The 25,819-nt window shown below is 42.9% G+C and overlaps 1 protein-coding gene across 2 annotated transcripts; it reads right to left on the bottom strand.

Annotated features, from left to right (window-relative positions):
• Nucleotides 1-312: 312 nt before the first annotated feature.
• VMA12 (vacuolar ATPase assembly factor VMA12) lies at nt 313-25,799 on the bottom strand. 2 transcript variants are annotated; one of them, XM_077480593.1, is made up of 6 exons: nt 25,585-25,797; nt 20,288-20,361; nt 13,653-13,742; nt 6,816-6,855; nt 4,528-4,640; nt 313-2,080 (listed from the first exon to the last, which is right to left on the bottom strand). In XM_077480593.1, exons 1-6 carry the CDS (start codon nt 25,754-25,756, stop codon nt 1,985-1,987), a joined length of 585 nt encoding a protein of 194 aa, XP_077336719.1. In that variant the 5' UTR covers nt 25,757-25,797; the 3' UTR covers nt 313-1,984. The 2 variants fall into 2 exon arrangements, with proteins under 2 accessions (XP_077336719.1, XP_077336720.1); XM_077480594.1 differs by lacking the exon at nt 4,528-4,640 and having other exon boundaries at nt 25,585-25,799.
• Nucleotides 25,800-25,819: the final 20 nt, after the last annotated feature.

Below are 25,819 nucleotides of genomic sequence, written 5' to 3'. Positions count from 1 at the left end.
GCATGTAATCGCTCAAAGCTAACCAGTGAGGTTGTATGTTTCCAATGACAATGTGGGGCATTTAGTTTGCTTTTAAGTCTGGATTCACACCTATGCATTTTTAGTGCTTTTTGCATTTTACAGATTTGCACTACAGTCCATTTAACATGGTTTCCTTTGGAACATCTTCTGTAGTGCAAATCTGCAAAATGCAAAAAGCACTAAAAATGCATAGGTGTGAATTCAGCCTTAATGCAGCAAACTATTTGCCCTTGGCTGCTTGTGTGAATGTAGCCTTTGTGTGCTATTTATTCTAAAAAGCAGACAAGCAAGTACATATTAGTACAGATTTATTAAAGTAATTTTCTAGGCAAAGGGCAATAAAGTACAGTCTTCAATAAAACAGGTGTAGAAAAACAAATATACACATTAAATAGAAAAATACAAGATAGATTAGAACTGTAACAAGGAACAGACATCCATAAATGTTTAATTTGTACATCAGAGAAAGTCAATAAATCTTGTAGGTTAACATTTGCATGTTCCGTTGCCACAGGTACAACTGCCTCTGTAATTATTGTGATATGACAAACTGTAACACTGTACAGTAAAAGGTTATCTGTAGAAGTGTTTTCTAATAAAGCTGGCCATACACTGATCAAAATTTGAGCAGGAGAATTTCAATCAGTGTGTCGGATTCCTCACTTGACTGAAGTCGATTGTGTAATTGACTTCTGTAGACGTGACATGTTGGAAAAGTTTCTGTTGATCAGTGACTGTAGTCACTGATCGGTAGATTTGGACAAGAGAATACAATGTCCCAGCAGGGGAGATTCATCCGTCCACCCCATTTATGTGCATGGAGGGCACTGTTAGTCTGACCATACATTAACCAATTTTCTTTCCTTCAACTGAATTTTAAAGCAGTAATAGCAGTATTTGCTAGCAGTCTCATGGAACCTTTTACCAGTCTATGACTGTCTCCTGAAGCCTTTCTCCAACCATCTACTATTGCCTCTGTATAGTCTCTGACCAACTCCTGGGGCATGTTTGCAGCTTTCCGTTATTACATTTACGAAATATTATCTGCAGTCTTTTGGTGATGAAAAGGTCACAACTGAAAGCTCTTTTTTTCAATTATGTTGACCACCACTGATCAAATGTGCATCAACAGCCTTTCTTGTCATACATGGGGGTGTTTTTTTTTTAGCAATGTCAACCAGCTTTTGATCACAAAGGCATCCCTACCATATAAAAGTGGTTATCGATCAATTGCTGTTAAAAACTGGCTAAAGTTTATCATCTAGGAAACTGCCACTTGCATGGCCAACATTAGCCTATACAGAGATCTTTTCAATAATAATGGAGAACAAGATGGTTAACAGGCAGCATGGAAATGATCAAACCACTTCAACAAAGTGCAAACCCCAAATACAGCCTTTCTAAAAACAGTCCCCAAATAACGCACAGCTTTAATGGATCCTTGTAAAAATGGATATCTTTGAATAAGCAGGAGTTGAAGAAAACTACTAATCATAAATTACATGAAAATAAACTTAGCTTCCTTTGTTTTAGTGCAACATGCTTTACTGCGATCTTAAAGTGGAACTACACTGCATCTGAGCACCACAAACCAATCTCGAGTATGGGCAGATGATTTTTGCAGCATTTACTTCCAGGAATCAATTTGCCCTTAGCTCAGGCATGCAGGTAGGAGAGTGTGCTTAGCTGAGAAAACCCCTCCTCCCCTCCTGAAGATTCATGGGATGTATGACATAATTTGTCTAGGCCTGGAAACCAGGAAGTAACTAAAGAAATGTCAAGAAAGAAAAAAAAGAAAAAAAATATGATTTACTCTCATTTCTATTTACTAATGCTTGCAGCAGAAGTATTAAAAATAGTGTGGATTGAGGGAGTGAAGTACTGCTTTAACTCGTACATCAGCAGACAGAGTCCAGCTCAGCAGTAGAGGGTGCATTCTCTCCAGGAGTGCCAGGAATACATGCTATAACTCTCCAAGCTCCCCTTCCATGGCCCGAACCAACACATACAGCTCTGCCAGTCCCACTAATGACGCCACAATCACAGAGGACAGGATCCGCTGTAAAGAAGAGCAGGGCATATCAATCAGTATTTTTCAGTGCACAACACATAGAATTGACATATAAATAAAGCTTTGTGTATGGATGGCCAAACCTGAAATTCATATTTGATAATTAAAAAGCATAGTACCAAAAATCTCTAAAGGATAACTAGACCCAAAAACAAAAATGTTATGTATTGTGGCTGCATTTGTTTTTCAGACTAAATACATGTTCAGGTACAGAAAATAAATCTGTTTATCATGCCAGAAATGCAGTGTCCTTGTATCTTTCTATGCACTGTCCTGAAAGGGTCATCTTCATCCTGTAAACTGCTAATCCCCCTATTATTTAAAGCAGAGCTCTACCCAAAATGGGAAGCTCCACTTATCTACCACCTTCCCCCCGCTGCTGCCACATTTGGCACCTTTTGGGGAGAGCGGGTACCTGGTTTTGAAGTTGCCCCCCCACTTCCCCCGCAGCTGGCCCAATTACAGAGTGCAGCGCATGCGCAGTATGAAACTGGCTGTGTAGCCGCACATCTTCACAGTTGGTCTCCCTTAGTGGAGATGGCGGTGGCAGCACCTGACAGCCAACTAAAAAATTGGCTCGGGTGAAGACACCGCTCGATTCCTGGACAGATAAGTGTCCTAATATTAAAAGTCAGCAGCTACAGTATTTGTTGCTATTATTTTTTACTGCAGGAGCCTGGAGCTCCTTTTTAATGAAGATGTTGAACAAAGGCAGAGATGTATGAAGCTGAGTCTGGGTGACAACCATAAGACCCCTTTTGCGTTTTGCAGGCGCTATAGCATTAAAACTAGCGCCTGCAAACCGCCCTAAAACAGCTGCTCCATTCACTCCAGTGTGAAAGCCCTCGGGCTTTCACACTGGAGCGTTGCGCTGGCAGGGCGTCATAAAAAGTCCTGCCAGCAGCTTCTTTGGTGCAGTGAAGGAGCGGTGAACTCACCGCTCCTTTCCATTGAAATCAATGGGGCAGTGTTGTCATACCGGCTGAGTTTTGCGGGTGGATTTAACACCTTTTCGGCCCTTAGCGGCGCTGACGGCACAGTGTGAAAGGGGTCTAACCCTCCAAGTGAAGGAGTGAGTGTAGCGAACCAGGGACAAGAAATGCGCTAATCACAGGATTACCAGGTAAAAATGAAAGAAAAAACAAAAGAAAACTAAACACATTTACCTCAACCAAGGTACTCAAGGTAATCAATAAGGCAATTATACCCTATTCAAGGTTACCAACAGCATCCCCACATTTCTGTCAGTGAGAATTTACCTGAATTTGAATGGAACCATCACTGTACCATATATTCACCAACATGAAAAACATGGAGCTCTCTGACATGAGTAAAAAACAATGGATTCCAACATAAAAAAATATACATTAGAAAGGTTTACATAGATTGGCATTTTCCTGCATTTGACATGTGTTAAAAAAGCGCAGGTCAACAGGTTTCCATTACTTTACTGGTACAGTATAGGCGACAGTTCTTGTGCTGCATTTACCCTACATTGTTTTGTGCTGCATGTCTTTGGATGCAGCAGGTCCAATTACATTTTGTTTGCATTACAGGCAAAAAGAGAACAAACTCAACAAACTCAGCCTTCACCACATTTGAGAGGAGTTACCTTTTTGAAATTTTGTTATAAATTTTTACAACGGCAATAAATCGTATTCATCTTATTTCGCATAGGTCTTGAAAAGCACTACATTGGTTTTAACAGCTGCCTTTTTAATTCACCTGTCTACACAAGCTCGTAATCCTGGTTTACAGGACTGCTGCATACTGCGCCTAATGAACAATGGCATCAACAAGTCTCATAAAGGCAGTTTTCTAAAAGGAAAAGGAATCATTTCTGAGATGTCTTGATAAATTTAAGTGGAAAGATTAATGGAATTCACCCATGGGCTGATTTTTGCATTTAATATGAAATGATTCAAGTATCTCTTGTGACAATGATGTCTGGGGTTAACGCCTAATATATAATAAGCATTTCCATCTGTTAGAAGCATTTTTTTTAGCCTGTACAGAGATGTATTAATATGCTGGGAAATCCCAGTGACATACCAACATCTATTCTGTTTTCTAAAATAAAAAGAGCAAACACACTTCATTGTGCGTTTATTATACTTGCAGGTCCCAATTGGGGCTAAATCTCAAAGTAGAGAGCCAAATCCACAATCAGCTATTTTTTTCTAAAAGATCTGCCTGTGTATGGGCAATCTAAAAAAAGGCAAGTCCATTGAATACCATTGTTTTTTTCTGGGTGGACCCTTAAAATCATGCTATGGTGCGTGTGTAGGTTCTGGAAAAATCGTTCTCCATTGCGACACTTTCAATAATGTTAAAAAAAAAATCAAACACCATGGGGACCAAGCCAAAAGGTAATAATCAGTAAATATATGGCAACTAATGACAATTTAGGTATATTATACTGGAGCTAAACTCACCGTAGCCGACTCAGAAAAAACATACTGACTGCCGATATAAGTGCAAGCAAATGCTGTTGCCACTGTGACAAAGAAGTTGAAGACTGTAATAACTATTTTTTTCAGAGGTCGTACTGTAAACACACAAAAAAAAATGTAAAATTACTACAAAATGTCAATAATTACTGTCAAATAATATTTTCAAATCATCTACAACATGCAATTATCCAACACCTAATTATGTAAGGCGGTGGGGAAAGTAAACTAAACATGAAAACAAAACTATTATATATTGCAGCTCATCAGTCCTTACATCTGGTGGTTGCATTTTTTTTCTTTTTTTTTCTCTTTATTTTTACCACGTAATCCTGCAAATAACAAACTTCTGCAGCAGGTAGACAACACTCATTCACTCTGCTGTATCTATGGAGGAGCAGCATCATCATCCTTGGCTGCTGCTGATTAGGACTCCCCCTTTTCTCATCTCCCCTCTAACATGAGGGGTGTTCTGTAGTCCACATAAGTTGACAGGTCAGGCCTAATAACTGTGCTTGGGATTTTAGTGCAGGCAAAATGCAAAGGAAGTTAGGAGTTTGCTGTATATCTGGCAGGCTCAACAGGCATTTGTTGCACTTATCAAAACATATATAAACAAAAACACTTTTACTGGTATACTTAACAGACCAAAAGGGAGCATTATTGCATTACCTTTCACACAAAAAATAAGTACTGATGGCCGGTGTATAACTTTTATGGCTTAAGAATGGTTCTCTCTACCTTCAGTACTTTATAAATCACTGATCCAAAATAAGCATAAAGCAAGAAAAGTAAAACCAAAGTTAGAACGTCTTATCTGTATACATGCTTTATAAAGATCAGTGATTCACAAATTATTGGAGTTAGAGAATCATCACGACAACCAGGCAATGGTACATTTATCTCAATACAGGTTTCCTTTAACAAAACATACACTACAAAAAGTTGTAGTTTGGGCACTTATGCGATACTTGAAAATAAAGTAGAAGGTGGAATACCCTTTTGAAAACATCTGATTCCTGAAGGTCCTATAGGAGACAAGGCTCTTATAGTAGAACGAAACACATTTTAGAGGCCACATTTTTTTTCTTATAAACAAGTTATTTTTTCATTTGACTGATGTGAATGCAATTTAATTATTTGCTATTGGCTTCTATTAATTAATCAATAATATACAAGTAGCACTGACTAGAACTAATATACAGTATGTGAGTGAAGGCCTGCAGCCAACCAGTGAGCTCAACATTACTGGAGTACAATCAATCTGTGGCCTAAAGTAGAGTACACACTAAGAAAAATTGGACGATCGATTGTCCGATTTTCCTCGTTGTCTCACAGCAAATCGGAACCGATGAACGAAAATTTGTACGAAACTTCTTGTAGCACAAAGGCTTTTTTTTGTTGTTTATTGTTTCTGATCATGCGTAGTCTTTCTTTTCCGATTTTTCTTGTATGAAAATTTTATAAAACGGTACACATTAAAAGAAACGGTTTGTTCTGTTCCTCTATGAGAAAAAAATTTGGAGTTTGTCCCTTCAGGAATTTTCCAAAAACTTTAAAAAAGCTAAAATAAATTGACCATGTAGATCCATTTGGGTCTACGTGAAACAAAAGGTGATCAAATCTGATCTAGCCTACAGTATGTTCAGCTCACTTCATAGAGTAACAGTTGAGATTATTTGGACTGTTCAATTAGGTCACACATTATGAGAATGTTCCTGTTGTTCATGGAGAAGAAGAGATCAGACGAGTTATATCCTGTCTATGGTTAACCTGTTATATGTATATGCCCTTGTACACACGGTCGGACATTCCGACAACAAAATCCGTCTATTGCATACACATGGTTGGACAAAGTTGTCGGAAAATCCGATCGTTCTGAACGTGATGACGTTATTTCGTTATGACGGGATTAAGTTCAGGCTAGCAGCCAATAGCTTTGGTCTAGGAATTTGATCTGAGCATGCGTGGCACTTTGTCCGATCGGAATTCTCTACACACAATCGGACAAAGTCTGATCGGATCACGTTGTCGGAAAGGTTTTATAGCCCAGCTCTAAAACTTTGCCCGTCGGATATTCCGATGGAAACAGTCCGATGGAGCCCCCACGCAGTCGGATTATCCGACAACACGGTCCGATCGGACATTTTCCGTCGGAATGTCCAACCTGGTGTACAAGGGCTTAAAGTGAAGCTCCACTGGAATACAAGAAAATGTAATAGTACTATCTGAAAATTAGAAATCATACATCCATCCTACAGGAGACAACTTACTTTCTCTGCCTAGATCAGCCAGAGTTCCATGTGGACCATTCTAGAAAAATAAAAAATAAATAAAAGAAAAGGTCAAAATGACAATTTCATTAAACCTGGAAAAAGAAAAATGAGAAAACGACAAAGATGGAGCTGTTGCCTTAAGCCACTAATCAGAATTAATGCCCTGGCAAAAAACATGTGCGGTAAGGCATTATATGCAAGTTGGTGTGCTGTGGTCAATTCATTTTAAATAGCATAATAACAATGCACATATGCTGCAACACACTGTGGTGCACTGCAAAATAAAAAAATGTAGCCTGCACAATTTTATGGTGGGAAAGTCTCCCCGCTGTCAGAATACAAAAGGCTTAGTGGAGGATTCTCTCATCCACATCGGTGAGGGTGAATGTGTGATAACTCCGTTCCTGTTCTGTATGGCAACCATGATGAAAGTTAGGATAAATTAGGATATTAGACAGCAATACAACCCTGCCTGAGGTTCTGTCTAAGCCTTCTTTTACCTCAATTACAAATTTAAGCATGCCAGCCTTCTTCACTGGAGCTGTCAGAAACATACAAAGTGTGACTGGAATCAAATTAAAACATATTTGATTTGAATAGACTGGGATGGCCATTTTTACTACGGTGCCATTTTCCACAGATAAATGTATGGTGTCAGTCAAAGGGTAAAGAGAAATCCCGCACCTACACAGGAAAGCATGACCTAAGTTAACCACTTGCCGCCCGCCCTATAGCAAATGGGCGGTGGCAAAGTGGTTTCATAATCCTGACCGGACGTCATATGACGTGATCAGGATTATGACCCGCTGCGCGCCCCCGGCGATCGTTGTTGTGGGGTGTCAGTCTGACGGAGACTCTTTACCACGTGATCAGCCGTGTCCAATCACGGCTGATCACAGTGTAAATAGGAAAAGCCGGTGATCGGCTTTTCCTCACTCGCGTCTGTCAGACGCGAGTAGAGGAGAGCCGATCGGCTGCTCCTCTGACGGGGGGGGGGTCTGTGCTGATCAATTATCAGCACAGCCCCCCTGAGGATGCCCACACTGGACCACCAGGGATGCCACCAGACAACCAGGGATGCCAAGGACAAGGTATGCCACCCTAGACCACCAGGGATTCTAGTCAGTGCCACAATGGATTCCAATCAGTGCCCATAATGGATGCCAATCAGTGCCCACAATGGGCATCACTGATTGGCATGCATTATTGATTGGCACTGATTGGCATCCATTAGTGCAATATATTATAATACAATGCCGCCTATCAGTTCCCATCTGTGCCGCCTATCAGTGCCTACCCATGCCCACCTGTGCCGCCTACCCATGCCCACCTGTGCCACCTACCCATGCCCACCTGTGCCACCTACCCATGCCCATCTGTGCCGTCTAACCCATGCCCACCTGTGCCACTTATCCATGCCCATCCGTGCCAATTTGTGCCACCTATCAGTGCCCATCCGTGTCACCCATCAGTGCCACCCATCAGTGCCGCCTATCAGTGCCACATATCAGTGTCCATCAATGCCACCTCATCAGTGCCACTTCATTGGTGCCACCTCATCGGTGCCCATCAGTGCCGCCTTATCATTGCCCATCAGTGTAACCCCATCAGTGAAGGAGAAAACTTACTTATTTGCAAAGTTTTGAAACTGAAACAAAAAAAAAACATGTTTTTTTTCAAAATTTTCGGTATTTTTTTATTTGTAGCGCAAAAAATAAAAACCGTAGAGGTGATCAAATACCACCAAAAGAAAGCTCTATTATTTGTGGGAAAAAAATGATACAAATTTCATTTGGGTACAGTGTAGCATGACCGCGCAATTGTCATTCAAAGTGCGACAGCGCTGAAAGCTCAAAATTGGTCTGGGCAGGAAGGTGTTTAAGTGCCTGGTATTGAAGTGGTTAAGGGAAATGCTATGGGATGTCTCACACTTTGAGCCGGCGTAGGAAATTCCTGAGATGTGGATCACCAGCAGTGGAGGGGTAAGAAATGCGAACTGTTGACATTTAAAAATTGTGGATATTTGCATGTGGATATAACAAGCCATTTTTACAACATGATTTGACAATACAATTGCAGCAATGGCAAACTACCCCAATGAATGTATCCTATATGTACAGTATACACCATTGTTTTATTGCCTTCCTGACTGGTACAACAAAGTATACACGATACAAACCTGGGCAATTTAACCAAGTAAATGAAGAAAATTTAAAGTAAATCTGTTTGTAAGTTATATGAATCCTTTCATAAATGTCACTAATGTGGCTACAGTGTTGTTCATAACTACAGACAAAAAAGATTTGGAGAACTTATTTCAGATAACTGAAAAACAAGCAAACGTGGTCCAGCAGTGGGAAAAAACAAACAGAATTCTGGCAAACAAACAAGTGATTTTTATTATATCATCACATGTGAATAGCTGCCCCTTTAAATAAGTGATATGTGACACTTCTCAAAATATGATTTTTTTTTTTTTTTTTTTTTATGTAAAAGGTAATGGCGCTTCACATGTAAAAGGTAATGGCGCTTGAATCGTATACAATATAAATATGCCAGTCTCTAAGCAGAATCTGTAAATGTGTATACAGCATAGTTATATATATATATATACACTCACATGTGACCGTACCCGACCTGGCACTTGGGATCTATAGCATGTGCGGGTAGATCCCAAGTTGGGCATGGTCACATGCTGTAGATCCCAAGTACTAGGTTGGGCGCAGTCACATGCTGTAGATCCCAAGTGCCAGGTCGGGTGCGTCACAAGAGTGCAATATTTTCTCAGCCTGTTTTAATACAATTACCAATAACTATATATACTACACTATAAAGCCCGTGTCCCTGGCAGAGTACATCTTTACCTCCCTTGCTAAACCAGAGGGATCATTGGAGTGAAATGGTGGAAGTCCAAAAACCGATGTGGTTTTCAAAAAATGCATTTTGACCTCCTGTAAAAAGGGGTCAAACACATCTGGTTACTTGCCATCTACCCTCTGAGCACCTGTGGTAAAGCAACCAGACATATACACACAGTATCTCACAAAAGTGAGTACACCCCTCACATTTTTGAAAATATTTTAATATATCTTTTTTATGTGACAACACTGAAGAAACGACACCTTGCTACAATGTAAAGTAGTGAGTGTACAGCTTGTATAAGATTGTAAATTTGCTGTCCCCTCAAAATAACTCAACACAGCCATTAATGTCTAAACCGCTGGCATCAAAAGTGATTACACCCCTAGGTTGGGCCCAATTAGCTATTTTCCCTCCCCGGTGTCATGTGTTACAAGATGTGAGGGGTGTACTCACTTTTGTGAGATACTGTGTGTGTATATACAGTGCCTTGCGAAAGTATTCGGCCCCCTTGAACTTTTCAACCTTTTGCCACATTTCAGGCTTCAAACATAAAGATATAACATTTTTATTTATTTTTTGTGAAGAATCACCAACAATTGGGACACAATTGTGAAGTGGAACGAAATCTATTGGATTTTTGAAACTTTTTTAACTAATAAAAAAATGAAAAGTGGGGCGTGCAAAATTATTTGGCCCCCTTGCGTTAATACTTTGTAGAGCCACCTTTTGTTGCGATTACAGCTGCAAGTCGCTTGGGGTATGTCTCTATCAGTTTTGCACATCGAGAGACTGAAATTCTTGCCCATTCTTCCTTGCAAAACAGCTTGAGCTCAGTGAGGTTGGATGGAGAGCATTTGTGAACAGCAGTTTTCAGCTCTTTCCACAGATTCTCAATTGGATTCAGGTCTGCACTTTGACTTGGCCATTCTAACACCTGGATACGTTTATTTGTGAACCATTCCTTTGTAGATTTTGCTGTATGTTTGGGATCATTGTCTTGTTGGAAGATAAATCTCCGTCCCAGTTTCAGGTCTTTTGCAGACTCCAACAGGTTTTCATCCAGAATGGTCCTGTATTTGGCTGCATCCATCTTCCCCTCAATTTTAACCATCTTCCCTGTCCCTGCTGAAGAAAAGCAGGCCCAAACCATGATGCTGCCACCACCATGTTTGACAGTGGGGATGGTGTGTTGAGGGTGATGAGCTGTGTTGCTTTTACGACAAACATATCGTTTTGCATTGTGGGCAAAAAGTTTTATTTTGGTTTCATCTGACCAGAGCACCTTCTTCCACATGTTTGGTGTGTCTCCCAGGTGGCTTGCGGCAAACTTTAGACAAGACTTTTTATGGATATCTTTGAGAAATGGCTTTCTTCTTGCCACTCTTCCATAAAGGCCAGATTTGTGCAGTGTATGACTGATTGTTGTCCTATGGACAGACTCTCCCACCTCAGCTGTAGTTCTCTGCAGTTCATCCAGAGTGATCATGAGCCTCTTGGCTGCATCTCTGATCAGTCTTCTCCTTGTCTGAGCTGAATGTTTAGAGGGACGGCCAGGTCTTGGTAGATTTGTAGTGGTCTGATACTCCTTCCATTTCAAAATGATTGCTTGCACAGTGCTCCTCCTTGGGATGTTTAAAGCTTGGGAAATCTTTTTGTATCCAAATCCGGCTTTAAACTTCTCCACAACAGTATTACGGACCTGCCTGGTGTGTTCCTTGGTCTTCATGATGCTCTCTGCGCTTTCAGCAGAACCCTGAGACTATCACAGAGCAGGTGCATTTATACAGAGACTTGATTACACACAGGTGGATTCTATTTATCACCATCAATCATTTAGGACAACAATGGATCATTCAGAGATCCTCGCTGAACTTCTGGAGTGAGTTTGCTGCACTGAAAGTAAAGGGGCCGAATAATTTTGCACGCACCACTTTTCAGTTTTTTATTTGCTAAAAAAGTTTAAAATATCCAATAGATTTCGTTCCACTTCACAATTGTGTCCCACTTGTTGGTGATTCTTCACAAAAAATAAAAATGTTATATCTTTATGTTTGAAGCCTGAAATGTGGCAAAAGGTTGAAAAGTTCAAGGGGGCCGAATACTTTCGCAAGACACTGTGTATATATATATATATATTTTATTCAGAAGCATTTTGTATTATTGGTGTTGGGCACAGTCACATTGGAATTTTATGTGCATTTTTTTAAATTTAATTCAGGTTCTTATATGTTGTATACACATTTCCAGATTCTGCTTCACATGGTAAAGCGCCATTACATTTGCACATTTTTTAACAGAATTCTGGGCTAAAATAACAAGCAGAAGGAAGGAGGTCCTGAATCCCCTATATAGGTCAAAGTTTAGACCTCATTTCAAGTTTAAAACCTTTAAATACATTTAAATATATTAAGGCTGCATTGTTATGGGCAACGAGCCCTGGTGAAAATGATAATGGCAGGAATGTGTGTCCAGCAGTGATTGCCACAGGCAATCACTAGCTATGTGGACAACAACAAATAGTTGAGGCTGCCACCAACTTGTCCTTGAAGTGTACAGGGCTCAGCGGCCACAGCTAGAGGCTCACAAGTGATGGAAACAGCTGCAGAAATTAGTAGATTCCTGTCACCATCACTTGCACCAAGGCTAGTTGCTTGTGCATTTGCTGCCTAATGGTGTGAATAAGGTTATGGAGGGCAGCATTTTCGATATGCAGCAGAGATCAAGAATATGGAAATTTGAACTCCAACCACCAGGAGAAAACCTTAAAAACTAACCTTAGAAATTATTATTTTACTGAAACTTCCAGCAGAAGTAGTGATTATGTCAAAAGTAAGTGGATTAAAAAGTGTTTGAGACAAACCGATCTATACTCAGACAAAAAAGGTAAAAACAAAAAGGGGCAGACAATGGACCACGTGGTCTTTTCTGCTGCGACTTTTCTATGTTTCTTGGATATCTTTAGTAATAATCAGTAGATCCAAATGCAACTATGTGCAGGTCTTAGGTTTTCCTTTAAACGATAAAGCTGACTCTGTACTCTTCCTACCCATTCCTATTGGTCATTGTTTCTGTCCATCACAACATAGGACCAATAGAGCAGCTTGGTAGAAAGAAGAGGTGGGCCAAGCTTAACTTTTACAAGAAAATTGGGGTTTCCATACAATTTCAAATACCTAAATGTCTGGATCTACAGCTCAAGTGTGACAAAAGCTGCTTCAACATTTTTTATTATCCTATGTCCTGTCTTAAAGTGCTTGTAAACCCTTACAACACACTTTGACCTACAGGTAAGCCTAGATTAAGGTTTACCTGTAGGTCCAAGAAATATCTCCTAAACCTATACGGTTTAGGAGATATTTGCCCGAAGACCTGCGCGCCGCTGTCTATGGCGCATGCGCCATAGACAGCGGTGCGCAGGAGCACTGAGCGCGGCATTTTCAACAACGGAGCTGCCGCGCGTCGGCTCCCGCACGCACGCGCGGGAGTGACGACTTTGCCGAATGACAGCGGCGGAGCTGCGAGACCCCACTGAGAAGATGGATGCACCGGACTACAGGGGACAGCGGTGACTTCGCTGGCTCCTGTGTCAGGTAAGTGACACATAATGGACTACTATGCGATGCATAGTAGTCCATTATGCTTTGCCTTTGCAGGGAAAGAAAGAGGAAGTAAACTCATCAGGGTTTACTTCCTCTTTAAAGCGGAAGTAAACCCATGTATTTAACAGTTTCAAAAAACAGTTACATTTCCAGCAAGTGCCGGAAATGTAACACTCCCATTGGTTGTGCAGCATCATGGCAGTTGAAGATTAAACTGAAGCCAAGATGGCAGCTTCCTTGGCTGAAAACGATAGGAGGGTTTACTTCCACTTTAAAACAGCTATGGCACTAGATTGGTAGAAAATGATTAACCTTTTGGGATTTGGTCTGTTCGACTCATTAAAACACATACTAAAATTTAAAACTACCGTACCTGGCTGGTGACATTCCTTGTGATTCTCTTGTACTCCTCATTTGCCAACTTAGCTTTAATCTTCTCAAGACGTGCCACAAGTTCTGGGTTCTAAACATACAAATATTCAGATAAAATTAAAAGCATTAAAAGCTTCCTACCTGTACCTTGTGTTTTCCACCCGCATAAGATGCGAGTTGATCATGTAGTCTCATGGGGTCATTTGTTGCCCTGTATGCACAGGCTTTAGTAGCAGGAATCTTCACTTTCCGGTGTCACAAATTTTTGTTTTTGTTCAAACAGACAAATATGAGGCATGCGGCATGAATCTGTATAGCTTAATGCATGCCCTCTGTCTGTAGTCTAAGAACTGACAATTCCTGTGAAGAAACTACATATCCTACATTCCTGAGTCTCTGTCTAGAACTTGTGAAGTAGACAGATCTGACAAACACAAAAAGGCAGAGGAATGAAGAAGGGAAGAGATGTGTTTTCATCACATTAGCACTCCTAAATTTGTGCTGCAATGCAGAGGAGATGGCTGAGCATACATGTACTTAAGGCAATGACACAGCCACAACATGTGAACCCATTATTACAAGGTAAAGAAATCAAATGACGAAAGGGAATATAACTACACTAATACCTAGTTAAAACAACAAAACATTTTGAAAGCTACAATACAAGATAGGAAAATATATTTAGTGAAAGTTTTCAGAAACACTGTGCACCTCTGCCTCTAAATAATAGAATAAAGTATGGTAATATAGTGCAGCGCTCATGAAAAATGAAATAAACAATGAGATTATTTCCAAAAAATGTATACAATATATAAATGTGCAGATAAATACACAACAAATTAAGATTGCCCAACAATAATGAAAAATGTAAGCAAACCAACATTGTTAGTGCATATAAAGTGCATATAGTCCATATAATATGGCAAAGAATAATGTGACAGAATCTGGGTGAAATGGTTGTCTGTAGATAATCCACCACTGTAAGGAAAGAGGCTTACCAGACACGTTGAACCCAGCTTGGCGTATGCCTGATGGGTCCACCAAGCTTTTGGTGTAACACACCCAAGGAAAGGTACAGCAACCACGACTTCCCATATAGACCAATCTGGTAGGGATCCGTTAAAGTAGTGACATCAAAAAGGTATCTACCATAGGTATAATGACCGAAATTCATAAGCTGTTCCTCTCAATATGGCAAAAGGAGAAAAACTGGGCCACATAGTGCGATTCCATTTTAAATGTAAAACATTTATTGAAAAAAAAAAAGTTAAAATGGTCACTCACATTTGAGAAGACATTAAAAGCATATGGATAAAACCAAGTAACGCAGTGGCATCAGCAGAGCCCATTCTTTGCCATATTATATGGACTATATGCACTTTATATGCACTAACACTGTTGGTTTGCTTAAATGTTTCATTATTGTTGGGCAATCTTAATTTGTTGTGTATTTATCTGCACATTTATATATTGTATCAATTTTTTGGAAATAATCATTATTTCATTTTTCATCAGCGCTGCACTATATTACTTTATTCGTTCACTTATCTACAGATTATCTGATGTGCTGGCAGCTATCACCATTTGTATAAGACAGCGCGTTTTTTTCCCCACATATTTTAAATAACAGTATACCTGTAATCTTAAAAGAGATGTATGGGTTTCCATTTTTTTTTTTTGCTTTCATCTATTCACAAATCTTTCCAGTCCTCTCAGAAGTGCCCCTGTTCCGATAAAATCAAGCCAAATACCTGTGGGAGGATCTACAGACTTTCCTGAAGCATCATACTGACAATGGTAGTCTGGATCCACCCACTTTCCTGCCATCTTGCTTGATTTATCTCTCTCTGTTCCCAAGATATCATAGAGCGTAGCTTGTCTAAAGCATAATGTGGAGACACCTATCCCAAAAAAAAAAAACTAAACGAGTGTGCACAAAATCTCTTCTTTACTTCTCTTAATACTGCCTGTTAGAGCTGCACAATTAATTGTTAAAGAATCAAAATCGTGATTTTACCCCTCTCCAGATATTAAGACAGGATTTCCCAATTCTATGTAACAAGTGGAGTTCTCTGCTCAGTTCTGACAGCGGACAAAAAATAAAAACCCAAGCCAAGTTTATCTCAACATTGGAGATAACTTTAAACAAAGTAACATTTCGTTAACCAAAAAGGATGAACTTCGGTCTGTATATTTTTTTCATCTTTCCGTCTATTAAATGCTCTTCCCTTGTTGTTTTAACTTTGGATAGTAAAACATTTTTTTCTTTCAGTCAATACCTATACAGCCCACTTCCCGTTTCTTGTCCAGAAAAAAGCCTAGGCTTATGACATCATGCACAGCTCTCTCTCTCTTGTGAGAGTTTACCAGGAGGGGGGGGGGGGGGGGATGGAGCCATAGGATGGCCAGTAAGACCTGCAGAGCTGGAGGTGTGTCTGTGTGGATGTAAACAGACAGCAGCTTCAGCTGCCCACAGTTAAAATGGATTACAGCCAGACTCCGTGGAGGGAGATTTCTGCAGCATATTTGGCAAGTACAGAATTACAGTATATATAAAATAATATGCAAAGTGGTTGGAGGGAAGCTTCAGAATGGAAAAGATGTTTTTATTACAAATTATGTGAGCAGGCTGCAGTTCCTCTTTAAAGACTAAACCTTTTTCTGACATTTGTTGCTTACAAGTTAAAATCAGTATTTTTGCTAGAAAATTACTTAGAACCCCCAAACATTATATATATATATATATATATATATATATATATTTATTTTACCAGAGACTCTAGAGAATAAAATGTCAGTCATTGCAATGTTTTATGACACACGGTATTGGCGCAGCGTTCTTTTAAACCCAACTTTTTCAGAAAAAAATACACTTTACGGAATTAAAACTAAAACTAAAACAGTAAAGCTAGCCCAATTTTTGTTGTGTAATATGAAAGATGATGTTATGCCATGAGAATCGTGATATTTATACTAAGCAAAAAAATTGTGATTTTGATTTTAGCCAGAATCACGCAGCTCTACTACCTGTCAGCCCCTTCCCCTGCCAGAAGCCTAATTTGTGGGTGTTCCCTATTCTTGAGCTCAGCTGCTACTGCCCCCTGTGCTGACGTCGTTCATTTAAGCCCCTTTCATGTTCTGCATGTACATTGCTAAATATCACATAGCTCTTAACTGCAGACAGTCATCTAATGTGTTCTGTTGTAAAAAGGAAGTGAGCACTGACACTCCTTTCCCCTACATGACTTACTGTTTGCAGTAGCAAGAACAGCATAGCAAGTGAGCTAGCAGAGCCCCTTCTCTAGCCTGCTGATCTTTTCCAGGCAGCTGCTCTGACAGTGAAAAAAGACTGAAGACTAAACGGTGTGGAAACAGAGGGAGAAATGTGAATGGGGAGGCAAGGAGTGGACATAAATAAGGTGTTGCTCAGGCTGTGTTATATCAACTGAAGAGCGAAGAAGACTGGATGAACAAAGGAGGTCTAAATGGAGTAGCAGAACAACAAAAGCCACACCAATAAAAAGAAAATAGGGGACTGGGGGATGGCCCCTTAACCAGAAAGATTTGGTGGTGATCCAACCTAATTTGCGCTATTTTTTCCTCTTTGTGCCCCCCCTGCCCCCCTTTTTTTTCTCTTCTCCTCCCCTTCTTCCACATTATGGAAATAAATTCAGCTTTTAAAAGGAGGGTACCATTGGAAATTGTAATAAATCCTCCCTTTGCAATTTTTATCCTTTTAACAAACCTTTCCCATAGACAGATACATTTGGCACCTCTTTACCCTCCCTCCGACTACACGCAATCTGGGGTTGTTTTGCGTTTTGTCTTCTCCCCCTTTTAAATCCTTCAAATATTCTCCTTTATATATGACATGGGATTTGCCCAGCTATATTTGTTGTTTATTATCTGTTGTTTGGCATACATCGCCTTGTTTTTATACAATGGCAATTGCTTGTTTATCGATTTAATTTCACTGTGCTAGTTTCTATGTTGTTTTACGCAATACACTAATTGTAGCAATGTCTGACCATATGATGAATATATGCTCATTCTGTACACCTTTTATTCAATAAAGCCTGTCTGTAAAAAACTAAAATTAAAAAAACGGAGCAGCAGAATAAACAAGTGTGTACTGGTATGTGTGATAATTGGATAAAAAGAGGAAAAAAAGGGGGAGGGACATAGATGGAGCAGATAACGCTTGTGTTGTGAATAGAGGTCGACCGATATGGGTTTTTCTCTGGCCGATGCCGATATTTAGAAATCATGGTGGCCGATATATGATGCCGATTTTTTTGGGCCGATATGTTAGGCTGATTTTTTTTTTTTCCTTTTTCTTATCCCCCTTCATCTCATAAAATCTAACAGACACCTTTCCCACTGGCGCGTTTTTCAGGCGCTTTTGGGCTAAAAATAGCGCCTGAAAAAACGGCTTCCCTGCAGTCTGTGTGAAAGACAGAGTGCTTTCACACTGAGGCGATGCGCTGGCAGGATGTTAAAAAAAGTCCTGCAAGCAGCACGTTTGGAGTGGTGTATACCGCTCCTCCACCACTCCTGCCCATTGATATTAATGGACACCACTGCCTAAGCGCATGCAATGCGATTTGGCAGCGGTGCTTCACGGGCACATTTAACCTTCCTCGGCCGCTAGCTGGGTTATATGCGCCCCACAAGCAGCCGAATAGCACCGCTAAAATAATGGTAAAGCGCCGCTAAAACTAGCAGCATTTTACCATTAATGCCTGCCTGCTCCAGTGTAAAAGCAGCGTTCATATGTGATACAGAAAATTTCTTACATTTAAACATTTATTAAACAAAACAAAACCTCCAATCAGTTTACTTGTATTTAGATAAAAAAAAAAAAAAACAATAAAATAAAAACAGGTAGTCAAAACTTTTGGACGAAAAAAAAAAAAAAAGGGCTAACTTTAGGGCCGGTTCACACAGCGAGCCGCGGCGAGGCGTCTCCGACTTACCTCGCCGCGACTTGCTGGGAGCTCAGCGGCGACTTGCAGAGGACTTCTGCATAGAAGTCAATGCAAGTCGCCCCCGAAGTCGCCCCGAAGTAGTACAGGAACCTTTTTTCTGAGTCGGAGCGACTCGAGTCGCTCCTCTCAGAACGGTTCCATAGTACTGAATGGGGGCGACTTGCGGGAGCGTCGCAGTGTGAACCGGCCCTTACTGTTTTATTTTATTTAATTTTTTAAAAATAATTAGTGTATTTTTTTTCCCCAAAAAATTGCATTTGAAAGACCTCTGTGCAAATGCCGTGTGACATAAAATATTGCAACAACCGCTATTTTATTCCCTAGGATCTCTGCTAAAAAAAAATATATATAATTTTTGGGGGTTCCAAGTGATTTTCTGGCAGAAAATACTGGATTTTTACTTGTAAGCAACAAGTGTCAGAAAAGATTTAGTCTTTAAATGGTTAAACTGAGAACTTTACACAGGGAGTTGAGTCCATTCATTCAAGTGTAAACATTGTATCTCTTTCCTCCTCCCTGGGCAGTCAGCCAAGAAAGAGCAAAGTCTCTTCTATGAAGACTCAGGCAACTTGCACCGACTTCTATTACAGAAGTCATTTGCAAGTCGTGCTGTAGTTCTAATCAGCCTTTTTATCAGCACAATCGTCCAAAAACGGCAAATATCGGCCGATATATCGGTCGACCTCTAGTTTTGACAATACTGAGCTTGAGCAAGCACCCAAGACCATTGCTGTGAATCTCAGCTTAAAGTGTCACTAAACACACATCATAAAAACTATCAATAAATGGTGAATTACATGTTGTTCATACTATTTGTTTTCTGTATTCTGCAAAAAAAAACAAAAAAACTGGTTGATCCGGCTGCTCTCTATCTCCCCTTTCTGTCCATGTCTTCAATTCAGCTAGGGATTTTGGAGCTGTGGTGGCATCTCTACACATGCTCAGTTTTCAGTGATTTTCTATGCTGTCCTCTTTATCACATCTGAGCAGCCCATGTGACTATCACACATGTGGGCAAATACACAGTGGTAAATGACAGCCCACTCCCTCCCTCCTCTTCCATGCCCACTAACCAGATAGGGCACGATATTACATGCAGATTGATGGAGGCATCACCTCCCTCTTATTCTAAGACACAAGCTGGAGGGGCATGACAGTCTGCGACTGGCAGAAATCCACCCACACCATGTTATTACCAAAAAAATAATAAAGATTTTAAATATATATGTGTATGACAATTTAAAACAATTTATTGATAGTAATTATTTTTACTCTGTATTGCTGTTTTTTGAACATGTGACCAGCAGCAGAGGACTAGACGCTCCCCCTGCTTATGTTTCCTTGTGGAAAGGCTGGGAAAGAGCTGGGTCATGTTACCCAAATAATTAAAAGATTTACAGTGCCACCATCCACCAACAGAAAGAGAAGGGATAATGCAAATTAAACAGTGCGTGTTTAGTATCACTTTAAGTGTTTATCTCTAGAGCAGAGTGGTCAGACAGTGCGGGGGAGGGGGGGTTGCATTTATCCGAACAGGATAAAATTCTACATCCACATTGTACCCTGAGGGGGCAGAACATGGAAAAAATGTGTTAAGAGACTTGTTCCTTATATCACACTCATATAATTTTTGGAAAACCAATATTACCCGCTCTGGCAGTTCCACTACAGGTAGACAAATCTCACTGCCTTCCAGCAGCTCATGTAAATAGACAGCTGAGCCTGAAAGAAGAAAACATTAGAAAATAAATTTCTTTACACAAATTCAGATCCAGACAGTTACCGTATATACTCGAGTATAAGCCGAGATTTTCAGCCTCTTTTTTGAGGCTGAAAGTGCCCCCTCGGCTTATACTCGAGTCACCGCTGTCTGACTGCTCGATCAGCGTATCGAGCAGACAGACGGCGGACATTAAAATTCAAAAGCCGCGCCTCCTTCTCCGCCTGTGATAGGCGGAACACTGAATTTCCCAGCAGTCAGTGTTCCGCCTATCACGGACATCCGTTCATTCTCATACTACGGACGAGTATGAGAGGATGTCCGTGATAGGCGGAACACAGGCTGCTGGGAAATTGAGTGTTCCGCCTATCACAGGCGGAGGCGCGGCTTTTGAATTGTAGAATGGCCGCCGAGAAGAGCGGCGATCCTGGAGCGGCGATCCATCGGCACGACACGGGACGGAGGAGGCACGGGACGGAGGAGGCTCGGGACGACGGCGGCTCGGGACGGAGGCTTGGGACACAGGTAGGCTGGACACACACACAAGGCTGCACGGACACACACACACACACACACACACACACACACACGGATGGATGGATACACACACACACACACACACACACAGGGATGGATGGATGGATGGATGGATGGATACACACACACACACACAGGGATGGATGGATGGATGAATACACACACACACACACACACACACACACACACACAGGGATGGATGGATACACACACAGGGATGGATGGACGGACACACACACAGGGATGGATGGATGGATGGATGGACACACACACAGGGATGGATGGACGGACACACACACAGGGATGGACGGACACACAGGGATGGACAGCCATGTCTCACCCTCGGCTTATACACGAGTCAATAAGTTTTCCAGTTTTTTGGGGGTAAATTGGGGGCCTCGGCTTATATTCGGGTCGGCCTATACTCGAGTATATACGGTACTTGTATTTGGTAGAAAACAAAAACCTGCAATTTATCCTTAAGGCCCGTACACATGGTCGGACTTTTTGACAACAAACATGCAAATTAGCTGTTTTGGAGCAACATCCGACTGTGTGTACGCTCCATCGGACAAACTTTTTCTGTTTTCATCTGACTTTTGTTGGCTGTGCGAACGGACAAACTTTCTGGCAACAAAAGTCCGATGGAGCAAAGTCCGACCGTGTGTACGCAAAAGCATCGGACTTTTGTACAAGGTACAAACACGCATGCTCAGAACCAATGCAAAAGATCAGACTACAATACAGAAGTACACCAAAGGTGGCGCTGGAGTCATTGAACGTCCTCTTTTGAAGCGGCGTCAGTACGTTGTGACGTCATTACGTTCGTGTTTGTTGTCAAAAAGTCCGACCGTGTGTATGCAATACAAACTTGTGGACCACACCCTTTGTACAAAAGTCCACGGAAAAGTTTGTACAAAGTCCGACTGTGTGTATGAGGCTTAACAAATCACGTTACCATATTTACTTACAAACCTACAAAAGGTAGCAAACGGTAGAAGCTGGCTGGTTGCTAAGGCTAACTAGCTGTTTTGTTTTTTGTTTTTACATGGAGGAATCCTTCTGCCTAAAAATCTCCTTTAGCCCTTGTGCACACGGTCGGACATTTCGACAACCAAAGCCATCGGAAAACTTGGTCCATCGGATACTCCAATGGAAACAGTCCAATGGAGCCCACACACTGTCGGATTATCCGACAACACGGTCCTAACGGACATTGCCCATCGGAATATCCGACCGTGTGTACAAGGGCTTAGACCCCCACGGCAAAGAACATGGTGAATCATGGGCAGAAGTACTTTCATAACATAATGAATAAAAGATCAATATTGTGATTCAACAGCCAGTGCTCCTGAGATTAGAGCAGTTACCGTCAGTACTGAGTAAAGACACAATGAGATCAAGAAACTCACATATCTAACTGTATGTTTATGTTTTAGTTGCTTTTCTTTTCTAGAGCTTTGCTTGCTTTTATCCGGCCCTTGGGGCAATATTTCATCCACTGATACCAACAATCGGGCACAATTCCTCCCAATGACAGAGCACAATTCTTCTCAATGACACCTACATGGGGGGACAATTCCTCCCACTGACACCAATAATGGGGCACAGCCACTCCCACTGAAACAAATCACAGGGCACTATTCCTTCCACTGATGCTGGGACATTTTATAGTCTGTAACCCCCCCCCCCCCTCCCCCCCCAAGTCTGAAGGACAGTAAACTCGCTCTTTTCTTAGAGACCCTTGGTGTATACTATAGCCCAGTGATGGCAAACCTTGGCACCCCAGATGTTTTAGAACTACATTTTCCATGATGCTCACCTACACTTGAGAGTGCATGAGCATCATGGGAAATGTAGTTCCAAAACATCTGGGGTGCCAAGGTTCACCATCATTGCTATAGCCCCTTAGGGAGGAGGAGGAGACCTATCTCTTGACAGTCGGAGACAACGGTAGGCAGGGCAAGGTTATTATCATGGGGGATTTCAATTTTGCTGATACCGATTGGGTAGAAGGAACTGCTAACTCAACTATGGCTCCTCATTTCTTTAATGTATGCAAGACAATTTCATGTGTCGAATGGTGGAAATAATGCTGTACTGGACCTACTGATTACAAACACAGCGCTGATTGCAGATCTGGAAGTAAGGGTAGGTAACAGCGATCACAGAGTAATTACATTTGTAGACATGAGGATAGGACAAGAACACTATTTTCTTTAAAAAAGCCAAATTTATTATGCTGTGTCTCATACTACATAATACTAAATGAGATCAAATACACACAATGAAGAACACTGAAGAAAGCAATATGCTAAAGACTAGCATTTGTCACTGAATTCCAATGGGCAACAAATATAAAAGAACAAAAAGTTAAACCTGGGTGGTTAAATACGAAGGAAAAAAAAGACAATAGTGAGAAAAAATTGTCCTAATAAAATATACAAGTCTGAGGTGTCACCCCACGCTTGTTCCCAACTCCATGTCACCCAGAACTTTTTTCTTGACCCTGTGCCTGTCTCAATGTCACTCTGCCTCTGTTCTCAATGTGGTATCCCCCCGCAGCAGTTCCTAACCCTGTGTCCCCCAGTGCCTGTTCCCAACCTCATGTCACCCCACACCTGATCCTGACCTAGGTCACCCAGCGAATTGTTCCTGACCCCGTGCCTGTTCCTGTCTAAATGTCATTCTGCCTCTATTGCCGATGAAGTATCAGCAGCAGTTGCCTCGGGACTGTTCCCGACCCCGTGTCACCCCTGTGAGTATTCCTGACCCTGTGTCACCCCAGTGAGTGTTCCTAACCCCATCTCTGTTCCTGACCCTGTGTCGTCCCCGTGAGCATTCCCGACCCTGTCACCCCAGCGAGTGTTCCCGACCCCGTCTCTGTTCCTGCCCCCGTGTCACCCCAGTGAGTGTTCCCGCCCCAGTCTCTGTTCCTGACCCCGTGTCACCCCAGTGAGTGTTCCCGACCCCGTGTCACCCCAGTGAGTGTTCGCGACCCCGTGTCACCCCAGTGAGTGTTCGCGACCCCGTGTCACCCCAGTGAGTGTTCGCGACCCCGTCTCTGTTCCTGACCCCGTGCCACCCCAGTGAGTGTTCGCGACACCGTCTCTGTTCCTGACCCCGTGTCACCCCGGGAGTGTTCCCGACCCCGTGTCAGTTCCTGACCCTGTGTCTGTTCCTGACCCCGTGTCACCCCAGCGGGTGTCCCTGACCCCGTTCCACCCCAGTGAGTGTTCGCGACCCCGTCTTTGTTCCTGACCCCTTGTCACCCCAGTGAGTGTTCCCGACCCCGTCTCTGTTCCTGACCCCGTGTCACCCCAGTGAGTGTTCCCGACCCCGTGTCTGTTCCTGACCCCATGTCTGTTCCTGACCCCGTGTCTGTTCCTGACCCCGTGTCACCCCAGCGGGTGTCCCTGACCCCTTGTCACCCCAGCAAGTGTTCCAGACCCTGTGCCTGTTCCTGACCCCGTGTCATCCCGTGAGTGTTCCCGACCCCATGTCTGTTCATGACCCCGTGTCACCCCATGAGTGTTCCCGACCCAGTGTCTGTTCCTGACCCCGTGTCACCCCAGCGAGTGTTCCCGTCCCCGTCCCTGACCCCGTGTCAGCCCAGCAAGTGTTCCCGACCCCGTGCCTGTTCCTGACCCCGTGTCACCCCGTGAGTGTTTCCGACCCCATGTCTGTTCCTGACCCCGTGTCACCCCGTGAGTGTTCCCGACCCCGTGTCTGTTCATGACCCCGTGTCACCCCGTGAGTGTTCCCGACCCAGTGTCTGTTCCTGACCCCGTGTCACCCCAGCGAGTGTTCCCGTCCCCGTCCCTGACCCCGTGTCAGCCCAGCAAGTGTTCCCGACCCCGTGCCTGTTCCTGACCCCGTGTCACCCCGTTAGTGTTCCCGACCCCATGTCTGTTCCTGACCCCGTGAGTGTTCCCGACCCCGTGTCTGTTCCTGACCCCGTGACACCCCGTGAGTGTTCCCGACCCCGTGTCTGTTCCTGACCCCGTGAGTGTTCCCGACCCCGTGTCTATTCCTGACCCCGTGTCACCCCAGCGAGTGGTCCCGACCCTGTCTCTGTTCCTGACCCCGTGTCGCCACCGTGAGTGTTCCCGACCTCATCTCTGTTCCTGACCCCGTGTCACCCCAGTGAGAGTTCCCGACCCCGTGTCACCACCAGTGAGTGTTCCCGACCCCTATCTGTTCCTGACCCCATGTCACCCCAGTGAGTGTTTCCGACCCCGTCTCTGTTCCTGACCCTGTGTCACCCCAGTGAGTGTTCCCGACCCCGTGTCTATTCCTGACCTCCGTGTCGCCCCTGTGAGTATTCCCGACCCCATCTCTGTTCCTGAACCCGTCACCCCAGTGAGTGTTCCCGACCCCGTGTCACCCCAGTGAGTGTTCCCGACCCCGTGTCTGTTCCTGACCCTGTGTCACCCCAGTGAGTGTTTCCGACCCCGTCTCTGTTCCTGACCCCATGTCACCCCAGTGAGTGTTCCCAACCCCGTGTCACCCCAGTGAGTGTTCCAGACCCCGTGTCACCCCAGTGAGTGTTCCAGACCCCGCGTCGCCCTGCGCCTGTTCCTGACCCAGTGTCACCCCATGTCTGTTCCTGACCTTATGTACTGATCAGGTGTCGCTCAGTCCCCGCCCCCTCATGTCACTCTCTGGTAGGTGACCCTGTCTCTGACCTTTCTTCCGTAGTACAGCATGTAGCTCCCTCAGGACAGTGAATGGCACTAGAGCCCCGGGCCCCTGGCTCAGTATCTCCTCCGCCCTGCTCCTGGTACCCTCACACAGGTCGCTTTTCTCCTCCCTTAGACGCCTCAGCAGAGGTTCGGTCGCCCTGCATTCACTCGCCATGTCTTCCAATGAACACAGAGCGGAGGATTCTGGGAGGGGGGTCACATGACATGACAGGCTACG

Source organism: Lithobates pipiens, unplaced genomic scaffold, assembly GCF_037356315.1.
Source record: "Lithobates pipiens isolate NorthernLeopardFrog02 unplaced genomic scaffold, aLitPip1_a1.2 Scaffold_16, whole genome shotgun sequence".
Taxonomy (NCBI): domain Eukaryota; kingdom Metazoa; phylum Chordata; class Amphibia; order Anura; family Ranidae; genus Lithobates; species Lithobates pipiens.
The sequence above is the reverse complement of the archived record's forward strand: the minus strand, read 5'-3'. Positions and strand labels throughout refer to the sequence as shown.